Here is a 19431-nt window from a genome sequence, read left to right as displayed (position 1 = left end):
AATTGCAACTCGTCTATGCAGATGCTCACAACACTTCAGACGGTCTCCTAGGCTTGGATGAGCGATATGCCTAATTCTCTGCATCCCATTGCCAGAACGGTGCAGTCAATCTGGGGACCATTTAGAGAGGAACATCCAAACTCAGATAATAAGCTCACTTCACAGGGAGAAGTGGAAGATACATGGAATTGGTCTCTAAATGAATGCGGAGGGTTTAACCCCCGTTGGCATGTTGGTTAATGTAGTTAAGTAAAGTAAAATACAATTAAAAATAGGGAACAGGATCGAATAGATGAAAGGAAATCTTCAGAGCAATAACAAAAAGAGCTTCCACTAGAAGTAAATTCCTAATGGCTTCCTAGGAAGTGGCACAACAGTGCTGCCTGGAACATCAGTAATTTGGGTCACATTTTAGTTAGGTTTCAACTAAAGCTTTTAATGTATACAGGCCATAACTGAGGAGATATTCTTGTAGATGGAAAGAAACAAAAAGAGTAAAGAGGATAAAAGATAAATGTTCCTCAATGAACATTTTTGCCCTCCCCCCGCATCTGGCACCATGGACAGCAACACCCTAATATTTACAATTTCCTCTGTGGACACTGGTAGCTACAATGACAGCAGGAACATAAACCCATGTCCTTACATTGTCCCATGTCCGAACATTTTCCAGAGGGCCTGGAAAGCCTCTTAAGGCCCAGCTTTCTTCTCACCTCTAGAATGAACTCTAGATTTGAAGCTTCAAACCGCAGAGACCCCACCTGTATCTTCCCTCTACCTGACCCTCATGCATGACCTCTAAAGAGTGATATGCTAATCAATTACCCAAGCCTTAGAGAGATAAACAAATAATTTTAAAAACTGTGCCTTTATTCACGTGTCTGTTAAACACATAGCAGCCCATTAAAGGAACAAGTATCACAAATTGCCGGGAGCCAGTCCATCCTTGCTGTTTCAAGGGACCTGGCATATACGGCATACTGTTCTTAATATGTTTGCTCACCTTCTTGGCACTATGTGTTTTAACCAAGGTCTCTGAGAAAGGTTGTTTCCCCAGGTAGGGATTTTCCCCTGAAGTTAGGGAGGGAATAAAACCTCTTAACTAAGTGCCAGGCGGGTAATTAATCACTTTAACTATGAACAATCATGCTTAAGCTACATAATCTTTACTCCCTGGAATGGAGATAAGAAACGCCCTAACCTTTGGAATAGAGATTGATAGGATTGGAATCAACTGTATAAATACAGATGTAACAACACAGAACTTAGAAGACAGAACCTACACAGAACCTAGAGACAGAAGAACTTCGCTGGAGAGAACATGGCAAAAGATTCTGGACAGAAACTGGCAACAGAACCTAGAGACAGAACCTAGCGAGAGAACCTGGCTGAAGAACCTAGAGACAGAACCTGGCTACAGAACCTGGATAGAACATGGCAAGAGAACCTGACTAGAACCTGGTGACATAACCTGGCTGGAGAACCTGGAAAACTTGGCTGGAGAACTGGCTACAGAACCTGGCTGGAGACCCTGACAAGAGAACCCAGCTATGATGATCACCAGAACGCTGCCTCTGTGTCATTCCTTCTTCGCCGACTCCGTCCACACCTTTGGGGACCCCTGGACCTGCTGGGGTTGGACCCCAGCAACAAATCGTGTTTCTCAACCTTTTTCCATCATGGCCTCCTCTGATGAGCTTTTTACGACATTTTTCTAATGTCAACTCCCCCCCCCCCCCGCCCCATGAAATTTTAATACCACAGATACACTATAAATCTGGTTATGTAATATATGCACATAAAACCAGTACAATTTTTTCATCCACCAAGAACCAATTTTCACCCTCGTGGGGGAGATATACTCCCCACTGAGAATGCATGATCTTGAAGCAGGCAGCAATTAAAGTAATTTTGCCAAAAGTATCTAACTACTGCTAATAGTTAGTGGAATATAAATCACCAAAAACATTATCTTTCCTATAAATCAATAAACTATATTAAAAAGCTCCAGAGAAGGGAAGTCTTATTCTCCTGAGAAGAAACACAAATCTCTCTGCAGTGCCTACTGCCTCTTCTTTCATCCTCCACAGGAAAGTCTTACAGAACTGACAAGCTTTACCCTCAGGTTAACACCAAGCCCAATGAAGTTCTTTCTTCAACCTTAAAGCATTTTAGCTACATGCTAAACCACAAACACTGTCCACCCATTTCCACCCCATAAACTAGATAAATGCACTTACCTCTTGCCGTTTGAAGTTCTGTACATATTCTTCAAACTGTTCGTCTTTTGTCTCATCAGCTTTTCCAAGCTTCTGAAGGACCTAATTTGCAAATACAACAAAATGGTTTGATTTAATAATGGTTTCAAATAATAGAGCAAAGCTGTTGTTTTGCTCCTCTGAGAATTCACTCGCAGCCTAGCTAGTTTTTTGGTTCTGGAAGCATCTTGGCTTGGTGGCTTTGGAGCTGAACACACTTGGATTTCAATTACAGGTCCACCACTCACAGGCTGTGTGACCGTGAGCAAGTGTCATGCTAGGTTGAATTTGTTTATTTACATACTGTATCTGTTTCCCCCAATAGGACACAAGACTTAAAGACAAAAGCTACTCCTTGTCCTTTTGTCCAAAGCATCTGGCACAATACCTGATACATAATAGGTGCTCAAATTTTTGTTAAGCGGCGAACCAAAGTTATTTGACTACAGTATTCACCTACTCCATAGGGACGGTATTAGAAATACTGGAGTTAGGCATATGGTAAGCTTGCCTCCACCATCTTCCAATGATATTTCTTTCAACTGAATAAATACTCGAAGGGGCACTGGGCTACACAAGGCCCCATGCTAAGTACTGGGTATCCAGAAATACAAAGACAAATAAAACAAGGCCCCAGCACATAATCATGGGACTTTTGCTGTTGACCTGCCCCCTGGCCCAGTGCTGGTAAAAGCGGGCCTTGGTGCACAGCTTGGTCCTTCCCACATGCACCCAGGCCCAGAGGAGGCAGCCACAAACTGTGGATCACTTGTAGCTCCAAACAGGTCGCCAAGGGCCCTCCACAGGCAGCGTCTTCCATTGCCCTGCACCAGAGTTCCTCCCAAGAGACCCAGAACCAATGCACCCCGTGGCCAGCATCAGATTGCATCAGATCAGGGCCCAATAAGCTTTGCAAGTGGCATACCCAGAGGGAGATATGGCACCAAAACCTGCTGAGGTAAACTCCACTTCGGGTCGTCGGCACCCGCACAGTAGATTACAAACTATGGCTGGGGTTGATCCTCACAGTCAGCCAGCCTGAGGGTCAATCCCACACATGAATGGACCAATAGCAAGCAAGTCTCAATTACAGCATGAGGGCCAAACATGAAACATTCCTGGAGTACCCAGCTCAGGTGATCAAGGAGACTGCACCACTGGACCCCACAAGAAACTACTACATAAGGCAACCCCACAAAGACTGGGAGTCATAGCAGATCTATTCACTATACAGAAACAAACCCAAAGAGGCAACCAAAATGGGGAGAAAGTTACTTCAGAAAAAAAGAAGAGGATCCTGAGAGCCACGACTGGGTCCATTATTCAATATTTCCATATCTAATTTCTAAAACACAACTTATTCAAGAATATAGAAGCCCCACAAACATTGCCTTCTCAACATACCCACACCCAATGGCGTTACCAAATACGTTTCTATGAAACGTCAACATTTGGGCATTAAAACATATACTCACGTATAGCACTTTCTATGGCTAGGTTTTATATCACATTATGCGAATTTGCTTCCTAAAATCAAAAATATAACCTTGCACAAATGAATAAGTCTTAATGATTCCTTTCAATGCAAAGACAGAGAAAAGTCACCAAAACTTAGGAAGGGACAAAAGAGATTCCTGGGCGTCCCCTTTAGGGCAGTGCTGGACTTGCACTTCTGATTGGCTTCCTATCCACTGACTACTTACAGCTCCACAGAGATGGGGGTTAACCTGAAGATTTTTGTCTGTAAGAGATGAAAATAGTTTCTGCTCAACGGAAAGTTGAACCTCAAAAGTTTATAGCTTATGATCCTGTGGGACATTAACCAGTTTTGGATCTAAATCAGCAAGCTTACTCTAAAATCCCTTTATTAAGTAGTCACAAACACCCAGATCCTCAACTACACTTTGAATCAGTTTTAAGACCTTATGAATTAATTAGAGACCCGGTGCATGAATTCGTGCATGGGTGGGGTCCAGCTGGCCCACCCCAATTGGGGCCTATCAGGGCGGGCTGGCCCGGGGAAGGGGCCGCAGAAGGTGAGCCGGCCAGCCGCGCCTCCCAATTGGGGTGGTTGGCCGGCTGCAGTGCGCATCATAGTGACTGGTCATTCCGGTTGTTCTGGTCGTTTTGGTCGCTTGGCTTTTATATATAGATGAGTTGAATTAAAATATATGGCACATGTTTATTTCATGTTTTTTTAATGAAAATCTTGTCTTTAATTTTGAAACATCATACTTCAATAACAGGGTCAACTTAGGAATGCTGGGAAAATGTAAAAATTGTTGTTATTATTTTTATTACTATTGTTATAAGAAAGATAGGGCAAAGCAAAATTACACAGGCCATTTGCAAGAGGAGTAAAATTCAATGACACAGGAATTGTTGTTGGCCTTGTTACCAGATCTCCTCTCATCTACTCCCGTATTTTCATTCTAAGTATAATAACTTTAAGAAAGAAGAATTTTGCTTGATTGCTTCTATTTTCCTTTAAATATTTTTAAAAGAAAAACTACGTCTCCCAAATGACCTCCCACACACAAAACACTAAAGTATCAGGGGAAAGACATCTAGTATTTACCACATGAAGTTTTTCCTAATTCTTAAAATCTACTTATTCATAAATGTTTAGTCTGCCTAGATCAGGTTAGTCATTGAGAGGCAGCAATACCTCATCTGCTGTTAGAAGTTCACAAAGGCCAGGAAAGGCTATCAAACTCTAATGAGCAAGCAGCACACAGCTCGGTTCCACAGTGTATATGTTAGTGAAAAGGAACTCTTGTCTCAGAGAGTGGGAGAAAAGAAAGACACAAGCATTTATTGAGGATCCAGTGCAGCCGTGGGCAAACTACGGCCCGCGGGCCACATCCGGCCCGTTTGAAATGAATCAAACTGTTGAAATAAAAGACCGTACCCTTTTATGTAATGATGTTTACTTTGAATTTATATTAGTTCACACAAACACTCCATCCATGCTTTTGTTCCGGCCCTCCGGTCCAGTTTAAGAACCCATTGTGGCCCTCGAGTCAGAAAGTTTGCCCACCCCTGATCTAGTGTGTGCCTGAAGCTGCAGAAAGTGATTTACACATTGCCTCTTCAGTTCTCTCAGCACTCCTGTCTGGTACTTACTTTGGATCACACAGTGAGTAAGTGGCGTTTTAGATGTCCTCAAGAAAATCCCCATTCGGAGGTCTGATACCTCTGTCGTGACCACAGATAGGCTTTTCCTTCTCATGGAAAGCAAACAGGGATATGTCAAACTATGATTCTCATATTTTCGTTCAGGATTCTTGCAGGCTACTCTAAGAAAGCGCATCTCCTAGGATGCACATCCACAACAGCGGAGGTCTTTGGCAGAACCCTTGCTGAAAGTCATTATTTGAATTTCAAATCATGATTCCTTGCTTTCCATTTCTAGCAACTGTACAGTGTAAATAAAACAGCAACCACAACAGAAACGAATCCTGAGTGTAAAAAGGGATAAATAAATTATAATTAGATGACACCATGAGCCTACACTTTCTCTTCTAAGGAAATAATAAAGGATCTGGAACTCCCTGACTTACAGCACACCCACACCTTGATGTCAGCTTCCTGACAGCAGCAGCCACAGAGGATAGATGACAAAGGAGAGATGGGACAGAGATTCTAGCTTTTGCTGAGAACCTTCTCCATGTCAATTACTAGGTTAGGGACTTTGTGTCTATTATTTCAGCTGATCCTCACTGCCACTCACTCATCCCCATTTTATGGATGAATAAACTGAGACTCAGAGAGGTCAGGCAACCTGCCTCTGTAAGTAACAGAACCCAGATTCAAACCAGATACTCCCACCCGAGTCCTCACAGTGCCTTCCTCACAAAGACAGCACCAATGGGGTGATCCAGCCAATCAAATAGGTGCTTATAATACGGTCCTAAAATATAAATGCCAAGCTTCTTTAAGATCAAAATTTTAATGTAGTCATAGAGAGTGATATCCAACACAGGTGCTGAATTATTAGTCTTTATTTGCATATATCCAATGCATCCATCAAAAACCATGATGATTCTTTTTACAATAACAAAACTTATGTTTCTCTTCTTTTTCCATGCACTATTAACCTCTTACCTGAGATTAAAGGCCTACCTTGCAGAACCATCAGATTCTACCATCATTAGCTCTCTTCTCACTTTCCCAGTGTTGCCAAACTCTCTTCTAACATGCCCCTTTGGGCCTGCTATTTCTCTTCTTTAAGTCCTATTATGGTTTCTTGAATCAAATTCTTATTTCTCAAGAAAAACCCTAAAGTCCCAATTCTTACAGATCAAGAGAGACAGCGTATAATGGAAAGAGCAGTGGTTAGAAGGATAGTGAGAACCTGAGGTCCTAGTCTTTAGGACCTCATTTAGGGATGGTAAGGCATATGGTCGTTAATAAACAAAGATATATATTTTAAAAATAAAATTGTATACAGATTCACACACATTACCAATTATTCTATATCACTCAATTTCACAAGCCATCATTACTTATGAATAATATAAGAGATATATTATTCCTCGTTGCAAATTTACTATTTTAAAAAAAAGCTGGAGGGATCCAGTAACATAAATATTAAAAGGACAAATAATCACTCTTATTAACTAAGTAGAGGCCCGGTGCACAAAAATTTGTGCACTGGGGGGGGGCGGGGGCGAGAAGGTCCCTCAGCCCGGCCTATGCCCTCTTGCAGTCTGGGACCCCTCAGGGGATGACCACCTGCTGGCTTAGGCCTGCTCCCGGGGGATTGGGCCTATGCTGGCAATCAGACATCCCTCTGGCAGCCCGGCAGCCCTCGGGGGATGTCCACTTGCCAGCGGGGAGCAGACCTAAGCTGCAGTCGGACATCCTTAGTGCTGCTGAGGAGGCAGGAGAGGCTCCCACCACCACCGCTGTCCTGGCAGCCATCAGCCTTGCTTGTGGCTGAGCAGAGCTCCCCCTGTGGGAGCGCACTGACCACCAGAGGGCAGCTCCTGCATTGAGTGTCTGCCCCCTGGTGGTCAGTGTGTGTCATAGTGACCAGTCATTCCCAGTCCTTTTGCTGTTAGGGTCAGTTTGAATATTACCCTTTTGCTATATCGGATAGAGGCATGGGTGGGGGCCAGCAGGTTTGCCCTGAAGGGTGTCAAGGATCAGGGTAGGGGTCCCACTTGGGTGCCTGGCCAGCCTGGATGAGGGGCTGATGGCTGTTTGCAGCTGGTCACACCCCCTTTAGGGTGGGGGTCCCCACTGGGGTGCCTGGCCAGTCTGGATGAGGGGCTGAGGGTTTTCAGACTGGCCAAGCCCACCAGCGACTGAAGCTCCCAGCCTCTCCTATTTTCTTTTTTTTTATTCTGGGATTTATTTACCTTGTATAATTGAAACTTTGTTGCCACTCCAGCTCCGAGGCCACGGCCTGCTGAAAGCAGGTATCTGGGGTTTGTTTAGCTTCTATAATTGAAACGTTGTTGCTTTCGGAGCTCAGAGTTGGGCCGCAGCAGGCGAGGAACCTTGGCTTCCTCCATCACTGGAGCAAGCAAGCCTCCTGCTCACTTCAGCTGCGTGGCTGCTGGCCACCATCTTTGTTGGCGGTTAATTTGCATATCTTGCTGATTAGCCAATGGGAAGCATAGCGGAGGTACGGTTAATTTCAATCTTTGTCTATTATTAGATAAGATAATATTCTCACTTATATACGGGTCTTTTTGAAAGGCAGCCCAAAATGCTGCCTTCTGAAAGAATTGGGCACTTGTAACTAGGGAAGAATTGATAAGAAGACCCATGAGATTATGTATAAATGTAAAAAAAAATGACTAATAAATATTTTAAAGTTAACAGTGGTAATTTCTAGATGGTAAGATTCAAGGTGATTATTATTTTTTTCTTTATAATTTTCTATATTTTCCATAATTTCTCAATGGTATATGTCATTAAAGTAATCTGGGAAATCATAAAGACAAATAAAAAGGAATTTATGAGACTGTTATCTTATATAACAGATTTATGAGTTAGATTTTAGTACAAGTAAGTTTATTTGTTAGTAACTAGTTGAAAGACGAGTGAGTAAATTAATATCAGCTGGAAGAAATCTTTCCAGAGGCAGCCCTCAGGAACCTATACCTGATTCAGTGGCTCATGTGTAAGGCAAGGTTATTGACTAATGTGTTGTGTGGACTATCTAGAATGTACATGGAAATGCTAAGCTATGATGCCTGGTATATGTTTAATTTTCAATAAGTATATATTATTACAGATATTTTTATCTAACCCTATTGCATAATTTCACCCAAGGCATACACTTGCATTGACAAAAAGTGGGGAAGGATATTGGATATGTAATGTTATGATCATTAGAATTCACAAAAAGATCCTCTCTAACAAGATGAAATTCAAGAGATAAAATTAAGGTAAAAAATATAATTGTTCAAGTATCAGATTTATGTATTCAACTTTCAATCCAAATGCAACAGAATGGACGGTAGGAATACACAGTTTCTGTCCTTAATAAGGAAATGACTTCAGTTAAAATGAGTCAGCAAAGTGATGTTGCTGTCGGAGCCTCCAATGTAATCTCAGCTGCACTAATAAGCATGACAACTACCAGGAGAGAAGTCGGGGATGCTTCCCTGTGGTGGACAAGTTGGTAAACACGTAACTACAGGCAACTTGGAGCCAGCTAACAGCAAAGAGAGTTGACACCATAAGGTAAGGGGCATAGATTATGTAATTGGGCATATTACCAGGGAGAAGACGAGACCATGGGGGAAAGAGCACAGCTGTCTTCAAAAACCTGAAGTACTGTCATAATGAAGAAGGATTAGATTTGTCCCATCAGAAACCAAGGCTGAGAACTAGTCTTGGCAGATAAAATTTTCAATTAAAGAAAAATTTTCCATTAAAAATGTTTATCATGGTTTTCTGGAAATTAAACAGGTTGTTGGTAGAGGCAATTAGCTCATTGACCTAAGAGCTATTTGAGCTTAACCAATAGTTAGAGGCGTCAGAGAAGAGATTTATTCATCAAACAGGTGAATGGAATGAGTCATAGTTCCAATACCCATAATAAATTTCTCATGTTAGATATTATCCCCAGAGAGGAATGCAAATCACAATGAATAATAGGCAGAGAAGGAAGTCTGTTCATTTCTATCTCCAACTTATATTGACCTGCTGACAAATGCATGCCACAAACTGGGCTAGGAGCTGTAGAAACACAAGCTGCAGCCTGGGGACTGGGATGGTGTGACCGTGGACGTGCGAGATGTGGAACTGGAGAAGATGAGGCTGGCCCGGCAAACAGAGGGCAGATTATAGAAAGGCTCCATCTGCAAGACTAAAGACTGTGGTTTCCTTATATAGACCAAGTATTGCCCTGGAGTCAGCTACATGGACAGATGCGTGCTCCTTAATGGCATTAGGACAGACGAGGAGAGCAAGGATGACTTCAGATTTCTGCTGTGGAGGCTGAGTAGCTCATCTGCCCAGAATTCCAATTGGGAGGGGGTGGCGAGGGGAAGAAGGGAGCCCTTGGTTGTGGTAAAGACTCCAGCAGAGGGAATGGTTCAGATGTGGGACTGGGAAAGGTAAGACCAGAAACACACCACAGGATTTAGACGGAACTCCAGGCCCAGCTGAGGCAGAAACCAGGGATGTGCCGTTGCCTACATTTAAGCAGTTTTGTGATTTTTCTCCAGCAGCTTCAATGAAGGTGACAGGATTGATCTGCTACATAGCAAATATTTTTTTAAATATATTTTTATTGATTTCAGAGAGGACGGGAGAGGGAGAGATAGAAACCTCCATGATGAGAGAGAACCATTGATTGGCTGCCTCCTACATGGCCCACACTGGGGTTCGAACCCACAACCCAGGCATGTGTCCTGACCGGGAATTGAACTGTGACTTCCTGGTTCATAGGTCGACGCTCAACCACTGAGCCACTCTGGCTGGGCTTCATAGCAAATATCTTAAGGCACCAAAGACACTGGAGCAGAGAACTGAGATGACAAAATCCTGCCATTTATCTTGTTTTTTACGTCACAATATTTGACAGTGAGTTTATAATTTAGGTGGCCTCTCATTCACCCTTCCACTGGTGTTGATGAAAATGCCAATTAAGCCTAAACAGTTTGGCACATTGATGTTACAGGAGGATCACTGGGTGTTCGTGCATCTGATACTCAGATGTTGACAACATGACACATCTTCCACCTACAGGCAAAATGAAGAAAATGCTATGCTTCCTGAATGTTTGTTTAGGACTTAGGTCTTTGCTTTCAATGCTAATTGTATCTACATGGATAGGTTGCTATTTTTGAAACAATAGGCTTTCTTTTGTTACTTTTGTTGCTGCTGTTTTTCAAATGCAAAATAATACTCTAAGTTGAATCAGCTTTTCAAACTGCTTTTCTTTTCAAGGCGACTCTGAATATTCCTCTCCGAATATTCTTCTCAGGTTGGCTGTGTGCTTATCCCCTCAGCCTGAGGTTCAGAAGCTCCAAACTGATCCTAAAACACATCATGACTTAGGCAGATTAAAAAATTCAGTAGGAAGAAAAAGTAGGAATATGGAACTTGAATATTTCAACTAATAAGTCTTCTTCCAGCATCTCCTAAAGCAGTTAGTTCCTCAGCGGGGGTTGCGAGGGCTGTTCCAATGATGTGCATCTCACATTCTTCTCTCGAGCAATTGCTCACATGTAATGTGTCCAAGGAGGTCCCTAAAAATTTAGAACTCTTTGATTTGGGCAGTTTCCCCATCCCGTAAAGCCAAAATTCTGATAGTCTCAAATCCTCATAGTCCAGTGCAAATTAAATACTATCATAGCAGTAAGAGAATAATTGGTCTCTCTTAATATTTTAAAATAAGAAATAAAATACTATGTTGGAAGCTTTTTAAAAAGTTGTTGGCATTTTAAGTCAAAAGAAAAAGTTCACAATCTTCCATTCCACATGGAAATGACTTCTGTACTTAGGGGCAAAGATCAAAGCAAGGTCAACTATGGTGAGGTGTGACCCCAAGCAAGAAAACAAATCCTACCATCAAAAATGGGAAAGCGTAGAGGAAAGGATACTGACCACAAAGAAAGTCAAGATGCAGGCCATGGGCGTGTCAGAGGCATGTATTTATATATATACCTGGATACTGGGACAAGAATAATGGTTAAAAGAATTTGGCAGGATTGGCCACTGGGGTGCCTTAAATTCATGCATCGGATGAAGGCTCAGACTAGACAAACTTCCACTCTGGGTGATTCATGCTACCCTGAGCCAGACTGTGAAAGCCAACAAGAGAGTCACACAATGCAATTAGTCTTCTCTGAACAAGGAGGCACCTTTCTCATTACACTTTGTCTTTATTGAGAGAGAGAGAGAGAGAATAAAATTATATACATATTATGCATTTAATCCAGGAGTCAACTGCCTGGGAGGACCGTGGTCTCTCTGCACAGGACCTGGAGAATTGGTGGCATACCTGCCCATGCCAAGATGACTCACTCACTCATCTGTTCATATACCCACCTATCTCACTGCAAATTCAGAGAGAATTATCAAGTGCTCTCTGACACTGTGCCAAGTGCCATAGCCTAGGACTGGAGGGAGGCCATGAAGACATGCAGGTACAGTGCAGCTGCTTGTCCTGAAATGGCCTATGGGCATGTACTGCACTTCAGGATACTAGTTCATTGCCTGCTTTCTGAGTAAGTTTCAGGATTTTTTCAAATATACTTTTATTGATTTCAGAGAGGGATAGAGAGATAGAAATATCAATGATGAGAGAGAATCATTGATTCGCTGCCTCCTGCACGCCCCCAACTGGGGATCGAGTCCGCAACCTGGGCATGTGCCCTTGACTAGGAACAACCTGGGACCCTTCAGTCCTCAGTCCAATGCTCTATCCACTGAGCCAAACCAGCTAGGGCAAGTTTTGGTATTTTAAAAAGTGGTTTTAATTTGTCCTAATTTGGAAGGACAAGGATAAATCATCCCTTGGTGTGGTTCGTGTGCCCCTCAAGGTCCTGCATTGTCACTGCCATCAGGCATCTGTGGGATGCATTTCTGCACCATAGATTTCAATAGTACATCAGCCAAAAGCTCTCAGAGGCTGGCATGAGCCTTCCTGCTGATTCTGGGAAACACTTTTGGAGAAGCAAGAACAGATGAGAGAGGGAATGTTCACAGCCTTCGGTCCCATTTGAGTGGCCTTAGGACTTGTATTGTTTGAGGACAACATTTAGCACAGAGAAGTACAGGCCTCAGATGGGAGCAGGTTTATCCTAAGTGGGACAGGGGCAATTGGGAATTAGAGAGCAATGGAGGAAAGGCAGTCCAGAAGCTTAGAAGGGAAACTGTGTGAGAACAGCTCCCAAAATGCAGATACGGTAACACCGGTCACAACTGTTCCCAATCATGCACCTGCCTGCTGAGGGAGGTATCATGCTCCAGAATTCTGTTCTCTTCTATCCTCCCCAAAGTATAAAGGTGAGAACATCTTAGTCCTCTAACTTATACCCCCCAAAAATCATGTGGAAAAAGGGCTTGAGGAATCCTGATCTAGCGAAGATGAACGGGTTGTGAGCCTGGCATCAATGCCTCTTCTTCTCCTGGGAGTCAGGTGCGTGCTCTCTCCCTCTGCGTTGGGTCACCTTGTCTCAGAACAGCTTTTCCATGAAACCTGATACCTCCAGTATCCAACCCAGAATCCAACACTTACACCAAAATTCCGTGAAGAGGAAGCCTGCTAAAACCTCTGAGTCATCGCCTGAGGCTCTGAGAGGGACCAGATGTTCCTTCTCCAGTGGCCTCCTTCAAGGATAGAGTGCTGTCTCACGCCAACATTGCACGAGCTAATAGAGTGATCTTCCAGCCTCATCAGATCATTTTAAATTAATCCTCATGCTCCTCAGTGAGAGGAGAATATCCCTCCGCTTACCACCGACCACGTATTTGAGAGAAAACATGCCTGCTGAACTAGTGGCAATCTACCCGTAGAGGAACTGCTGCAAGATGTGCGGCCAGGGAGCCAGGGAGGGCCTGCACCCAGGGAATTCGCCGGGGGCAGCTCTATTCCGAATCCCTTTGTACGGACTCCGCAGGCAGTCTTCCTGACCTCAGGTACCCCCTGTACCAGCAGAAGATGAATCAGCAATTTGAAAACACTGAACTGCACTACAAATATGAAGGACATTGCCCTAGATAGAACAAAAAGTCCAGGAAACCCTACCCAGGATATCAATTGGGACTCTAAATGGCCTAAGGCAAGAGGGAGCTGTTAGTGCTAATGGGTCTGGAACAGGTGAAAAGGAGAGTACGGAACAGGGAAAAAAATGTACCTGCTTTGCTTCCCCTTGTAAAAATATCCCACCTTCATAACTCCATAATTCCCTAATTTGTTAGCTATCATCTATGGAAATTTAAAATATGCCAAGCACTGTTCTAAATGCATTATATCTAAACATGAATGAATCCTCCCAACAGTCTTATGAGTGAGGTGACAATGATTATCCTCATTTTACCAATGAGAAGACTGTAGGTTGGAGAGGTTAACTAACTGACCACAGTCATCGAGCTGGCGTGTAACTGAGCTGAGACTCAAAGCAGTTTGATTACAGAGTCAGCTTCTAACCACTAGGCTACCATGCCCTAAAGCTAGAAACACAAAAAGAAATATGGCCTGGTGGCCAATATCTTCCCTTGAGAATGGAGTTATGTTCCTCCATTCTATATTACATTCCCACTAAGTGTATCACATGGTAAGGAATGTTAATATAATAACTGCTTGATCCACACTTTTGTTAAGCCATTTGACACCATCTCCATCCAAAATAGGTTACCATATTAATTCAAATACCATGGTGAGGAATGCAGGTTATAAAAATAAGTGTCCTCGCCACTCTACCTTCGCGTGGAAAGAAACTTTCCCATTGGCCTGTGACTAGCAGAAGCCCTATGAGGACATCACTCCTCATAAGATCACTTTAGATCAGGCCACAAAGAGTGACTCACAGGGGCCGCAGCGAGGGATGCTGGAAAAGAAAAACAAAACACCCTCACTTGACTCCATGTATGTCAAGGCAAGATCATTCCATTAGGACAAGCAACAAACCCCCAGAGAGCATAATGCAGAGTTGAGCTCACCACAGCTCTCCCCTCCTGCCTGCCCCTGAGCGCCCAGGCCCAGGTCCAATCTCATTGCACCGGCTCTGACCCAACAGCTCTCAAGGTCCCGCTCTTGCCACCACTCACCTTCATGGGTTCCTTACAGCCCATAAGCTTTGTTTCTAACTTCTTCAACAATCTTTCTCTTTATTCAAGAAATCAACTAAAACGTTGAGATGGGCAAATTCAAGTATGGCTGAAAAAGACAGTAAGGCTTGCCGAAACCGGTTTGGCTCAGTAGATGGAGCATCGGCCTGCGGACTGAGGGGTCCCGGGTTCGATTCCGGTCAAGGGCATGTACCTGGGTTGCAGGCACATCCCCAGTGGGGGATGTGCAGGAGGCAGCTGATCAATGTTTCTCTCTCATCGATGTTTCTGACTCTCTATCTCTCTCCCTTCCTCTCTGTAAAAAATCAATAAAATATATTAAAAAAAAAAAAAAAAGACAGTAAGGCAGTGTTTCGAGCCTCAACTAAAATCTTTAGTGATAGGTAGGATGGAGCACTGTGTCTTTGTAGGAATTTGGGCTTCTCTGCTTTGTACCCCATGTGAATCAGGAGCACAGTCAGCATAAAAATGCCTGCCCCCTTTCTTCTCTGCAGGGATGTTGTAAGTTTATGTAAGGCTGGGGTTTCGTTTTCAGCTGCCTTTCTGATTTACCATGTCCTTTCTGAAGCACCGTTTCCCAAAGTGTGTTCTGTGGGACAATCTCAGAAATCTCTATGCAAAAAAAAAAAAAAAAAAAAAATTCTATGGTCAAATCTGTTAGAAAAATATTATATATTCTTTAGTAGATTATTAAGGAATATTGTTAAAGAATAAAAAGGGTAGATCAAAATATAAAATGAGCATATGTCAAAGATTATTTTAACCCATCAATTAATGAGGAAACTGGTAAATTGTTATAACCAGTTCCAAGAATTTAAGGAACCAACGTAAATGGGCAATAAGAAATGCTAAAATGAATTTAAATTGAGATGGAAAATTGACAATAGCCAATTACACGCCCCCGACAAAATTCATAAGCTTTCATAATTTTCCCATAATTTCCTTGGAACATATTAAAGGCTCCAAGAAGTCCTGAAATAAAGAAACTTATGTGCATTATTTAACCCTGTTTTTCCCATACACATTTGCTCTAATGATGTCCACTTATATCTTATAAGGTTACTATTTAGTGGAGCACAACTTGGGGAAGTTTCTTTTCTCTACACACTCTATGGGCTTCTCTGATCTTCCCTACAAAAACACGGGTGCAGAATTACATAGAAACCCAAATCCTCAGGTCATTTGTAAGGAGATGTTCTCCTTGTTCATACCAGATGTCTCCCGAGAAAATAATCAAATTAAAGGGCGAAAGGAATTCAGATTGTGGGAGGAAAGTAACCCTTGATTGATTAGCTTAGGTATAAGCTCCACTGAGCATGTGAATTTTGTGATTTTGAACTACAGTTATGGGAAAAAAATGAGCTAAAATAATGAATGTTCCTGTGGGTAGACACATAGTGACATGAAGCAACATATCAAAGTGACAAAGAGGACCCTGGCTTTGAAAAATTCAGGTTCGCATCCCAGCCCTGCCTCTCAGAGTCTGCCCTGGGCAAGGCTCTTCATCTTTCTATGGCAGTTTCTCATCTGTAATTAAGGATAATAGTCATATTGTGGATTTGAAAATTAAATGATAAAATGCAGGTAAAACTTTTATTTCAGTTCCTAGCAATAAGTGCTCAAGACTGTTGGCTATTAAAATTATTGATGTCCTAACACACAATACTAAATAGTCCTTAACTAGTTGTTAGGAGCTAAAGGAGTTCATCACCACCAAACAAGTACTACATGAAATGTTGAAGGGTATTCTTGAAGAAGAGGAAGAAGAAGGAGAAGAAGAAACATAAAAAATATGAACAATAAAATGGCAATAAATACATATCTATCAACAATTGATTCTACAAATCAAAATAAATGAACAAGAAATCTAATGAACAAAACAGAAGAGGCATGGAAACATGGAACAGACTGACTAATCTCAGAGGGAAGAGGGTTGAGGGGGGTGGGAAGAGATTAACTAAAGATCTTTATATGCATACTAGAGGCCTGGTGCACAAAATTTGTGCACAGGAGGAGGGTCCCCACGGCCAAGCCTGCACCCTCTCCAAACAGGGATTGGGCCTAAACCGGCAGTTCGACATCCCTCTCACAATCCAGGACCACTGGCTCCTAATTGCTCACCTGCCTGCCTGCCTGATCACCCTAACTGACCCCCCTGCCAATCTGATCACCCCTAACTACCTCTGCCTGCCGACCTGATTGCCCCTAACTGCCCTCCCTGCTGGCCTGGTTGCCCCCAGCTTCCCGCACCCCCCACCGGCCTGGTCGCCCCCAACAGACCCCACCCCCACCGGCCTGGTCGCCCCTAACTGCACCCCCTGCCAGCCTGGTCATCCCCACCAGCCTGGTCACTCCCAACTGCCCTCCCTGCCGGCCTGGTCGCCCCACACAGTCTGCTGTTCAGTTGTCTGTCTGGTCATTTAGGTCAGGATGGCCCCTGGCTTTTTATATATTAGGATATGCATTACCTATGGACAGAGCAATAGGTTGGTGATGGCCTGGGGCAGGGTGAGAAACAGGTGGATGGGGGCAATGAGGGAGAAAAGTGAGACATCTGTATAATTTATGATATATAATACTTGGCTAGTCACAAAACTGAAATACTCTCAACAATAAATACTTAAAACAAATTTTACAAAGAAATATAAAGACACAGAATAGCTAAAATAACTTTTTAAAAAGGAATGAAAAATGATGCTAAATCCCTTTCCAAAGCTCTTTAGAGCATTGCCAAACTTTTAGAATAGAAAACTCAAAATGGGATGACTGTCTTCTGTCCCACTAAGATGGTAGTCTCATTCAAAACCTTTGATCTTGGTGTCTAGTACATCCTGAGCACAGTGAAATAAAATAAATCCACAAAAATAGCTTCTTATAAGTCTTATTCCATGTTCCTGGGGAAATCAAATCCAACACAGAGCCTTGGTGTAAGATAGAAATCAACACAGAAAAAAGCTGGGACTGTGCTTTTGGAAAAATAACTGGCATGTTTCTAATGTCTCCACAGACTGCATTCTCATGAGACAATTACTTTAGAGTCACTGGGTATACTGGTTCTGCACCTTATTATACACAATCTTGTAGAATCCTTTGCCCTCTTTTTAAAAACATCTAGATGTGAGTTTGATTTCTAAAATGGTGGTTCTTTCCCTTCTGCTTCCATGTGCCTGTTAAAGGTATATATATAATACTTGGCTAGTCCCAAAATTGAAAGAATACTATTGTCTGATCAATATAATGACCAGGTTAACTAAAAGAAGTAATGTATAAACACTTTCAAATTTTTTTATTGCATGCCTTCCCAAGAATTAGCCATCCTAATAAATGTATTAAGGAATAAGTAAAACTGATCATTTGATGGAGTCCTTTCATCTTGTTTACGTTGCCTTCTCTGAGTCCTTGCCACTCAAGGTGGGCCCCCGTACCAGCAGCCACAGCCTCACCTGGCAGTTTGCTAGAAATGCAGAATTTCCATCCTATCCCAGACCCCACTAAACTGGACTCTGGTTTAATAACATCCCCAGGCAATTCATCTGCACATGCAAGTTTGGCAAGCCTGTTCTAGAAATTACAAAGCCAATGTCAAATCCTACAGGTAAATGAAAGAACCAAAGTCATTATTCTTGACATTTATTATAAATGCAAAAAATAAATAAAATCAAGATTACCATATTGAAGCTGTGATGATCACAGCATACACGTTGAATGCTGGTTAATAAAATGAACGCATGATCTCTGACTAGTGTTCCCCCATTCTCTTAAAGCAGACTACTGAAAAATGTCCACATAGTTTAATGTCCTGGATGGCTGACTGGGTTTTAGTTGTTTGCAGTTTAATTTGCCTTTTAGTAAAATCATCACAATTAGATTTTTATGAAAAGATGATCCTTCAAGCCATTCCATAGGAAGTAGAATCATTCTGGTTAATCGCATTTTTGTCCATCATATGTGAATTAGACTCAATTTTCTGGCTCAGGGACATTCAGCAACTTTATATAAAGGACACGGGAACATCCATGAAGTATTTCCCGGCCATCCCCCAACATGATAAGTAATCGCTGGCTTGCTCACATCCCCTGATGGATGCTCCTGCCTTTTCATGTGGAAGCAACAACTGAAAGCAGATGAGCAGTATCTGGTTTTGGATTTCAGAACCAATGTTTCAAACAACTCAGATTGCAAGCAAGGGATTTTAACATCAGACAATCAGAGTTGCAAATAAGAGCAAATCTATATGAAATGCCCTGTGATTTTTTTTTTGTTTTTACATGAAATAGGCTTTAACCCAGAAATTTGCATGCTATGGCATCATTAGCACTGAACCAATTCTTGCTTCTTCCTCCCAAACCTAACTAGCCATCGTAACCAAATGCCCACTCAGCACCAGCTACGAACAGACACCGTGTTCTGTATCTTCAAATACTAAGCATCACTGCCTCCTCTGAACATAGTAGGGTTTTTCTCTCCCCTTCATTGTCTTCGTTTCCCTCATCACCTCTGACTGGGAGTCTCATGACAGAGTTTGTCAGCATAAAATATACTTAAATTACGCTGTGAAAAGTGGCCAGTTTTAGCAAGAGGCAGTCCCACTTTTGAGGAAGTGTCTCTGAAGAGTGTGAAGGACCTAATTCTCTTAGAGGGATCTGCAGGGCCTCAGAAACTCTGATTCCCCTTTTCTCCGGTGAATGTGAGACCCTGGGGAAGAGCCAAAGAAACCTGAGGGAAGAGGAGGGAGGGGTGGATAGTATGCATAGCTGGACATCCCAGATAGGCTGCTTACAAAATATTTAAGCTACAAACTTAGGAAATGGGAAAAGTAATGTCTGCACTATACTCAGATCTTGAAGTACACACATGAATGACTAAAATGTGCTTTCTTTCTGGATATGGACTGTACAGATGCACTCTC

The 19431-nt window shown here is 42.5% G+C and overlaps 1 protein-coding gene across 2 annotated transcripts in view; it reads right to left on the bottom strand.

Moving 5' to 3' along the window:
• Positions 1 to 19431, bottom strand: part of AMPH (amphiphysin) — a 143267-nt gene that overhangs the window by 78797 nt on the left and 45039 nt on the right. For both annotated transcript variants that reach the window (XM_036327452.1, XM_036327453.1), the window contains exon 2: positions 2241 to 2321. In XM_036327452.1, the coding sequence (XP_036183345.1) occupies positions 2241 to 2321 (81 nt within the window). The remainder of the gene's footprint in view (positions 1 to 2240; positions 2322 to 19431) is intronic.

This window comes from Myotis myotis, unplaced genomic scaffold (assembly GCF_014108235.1).
Source record: "Myotis myotis isolate mMyoMyo1 unplaced genomic scaffold, mMyoMyo1.p scaffold_m19_p_11, whole genome shotgun sequence".
Classification (NCBI taxonomy): domain Eukaryota; kingdom Metazoa; phylum Chordata; class Mammalia; order Chiroptera; family Vespertilionidae; genus Myotis; species Myotis myotis.
Note: the sequence above shows the minus strand (reverse complement) of the source record. Positions and strands in the feature narration are given on the sequence as shown.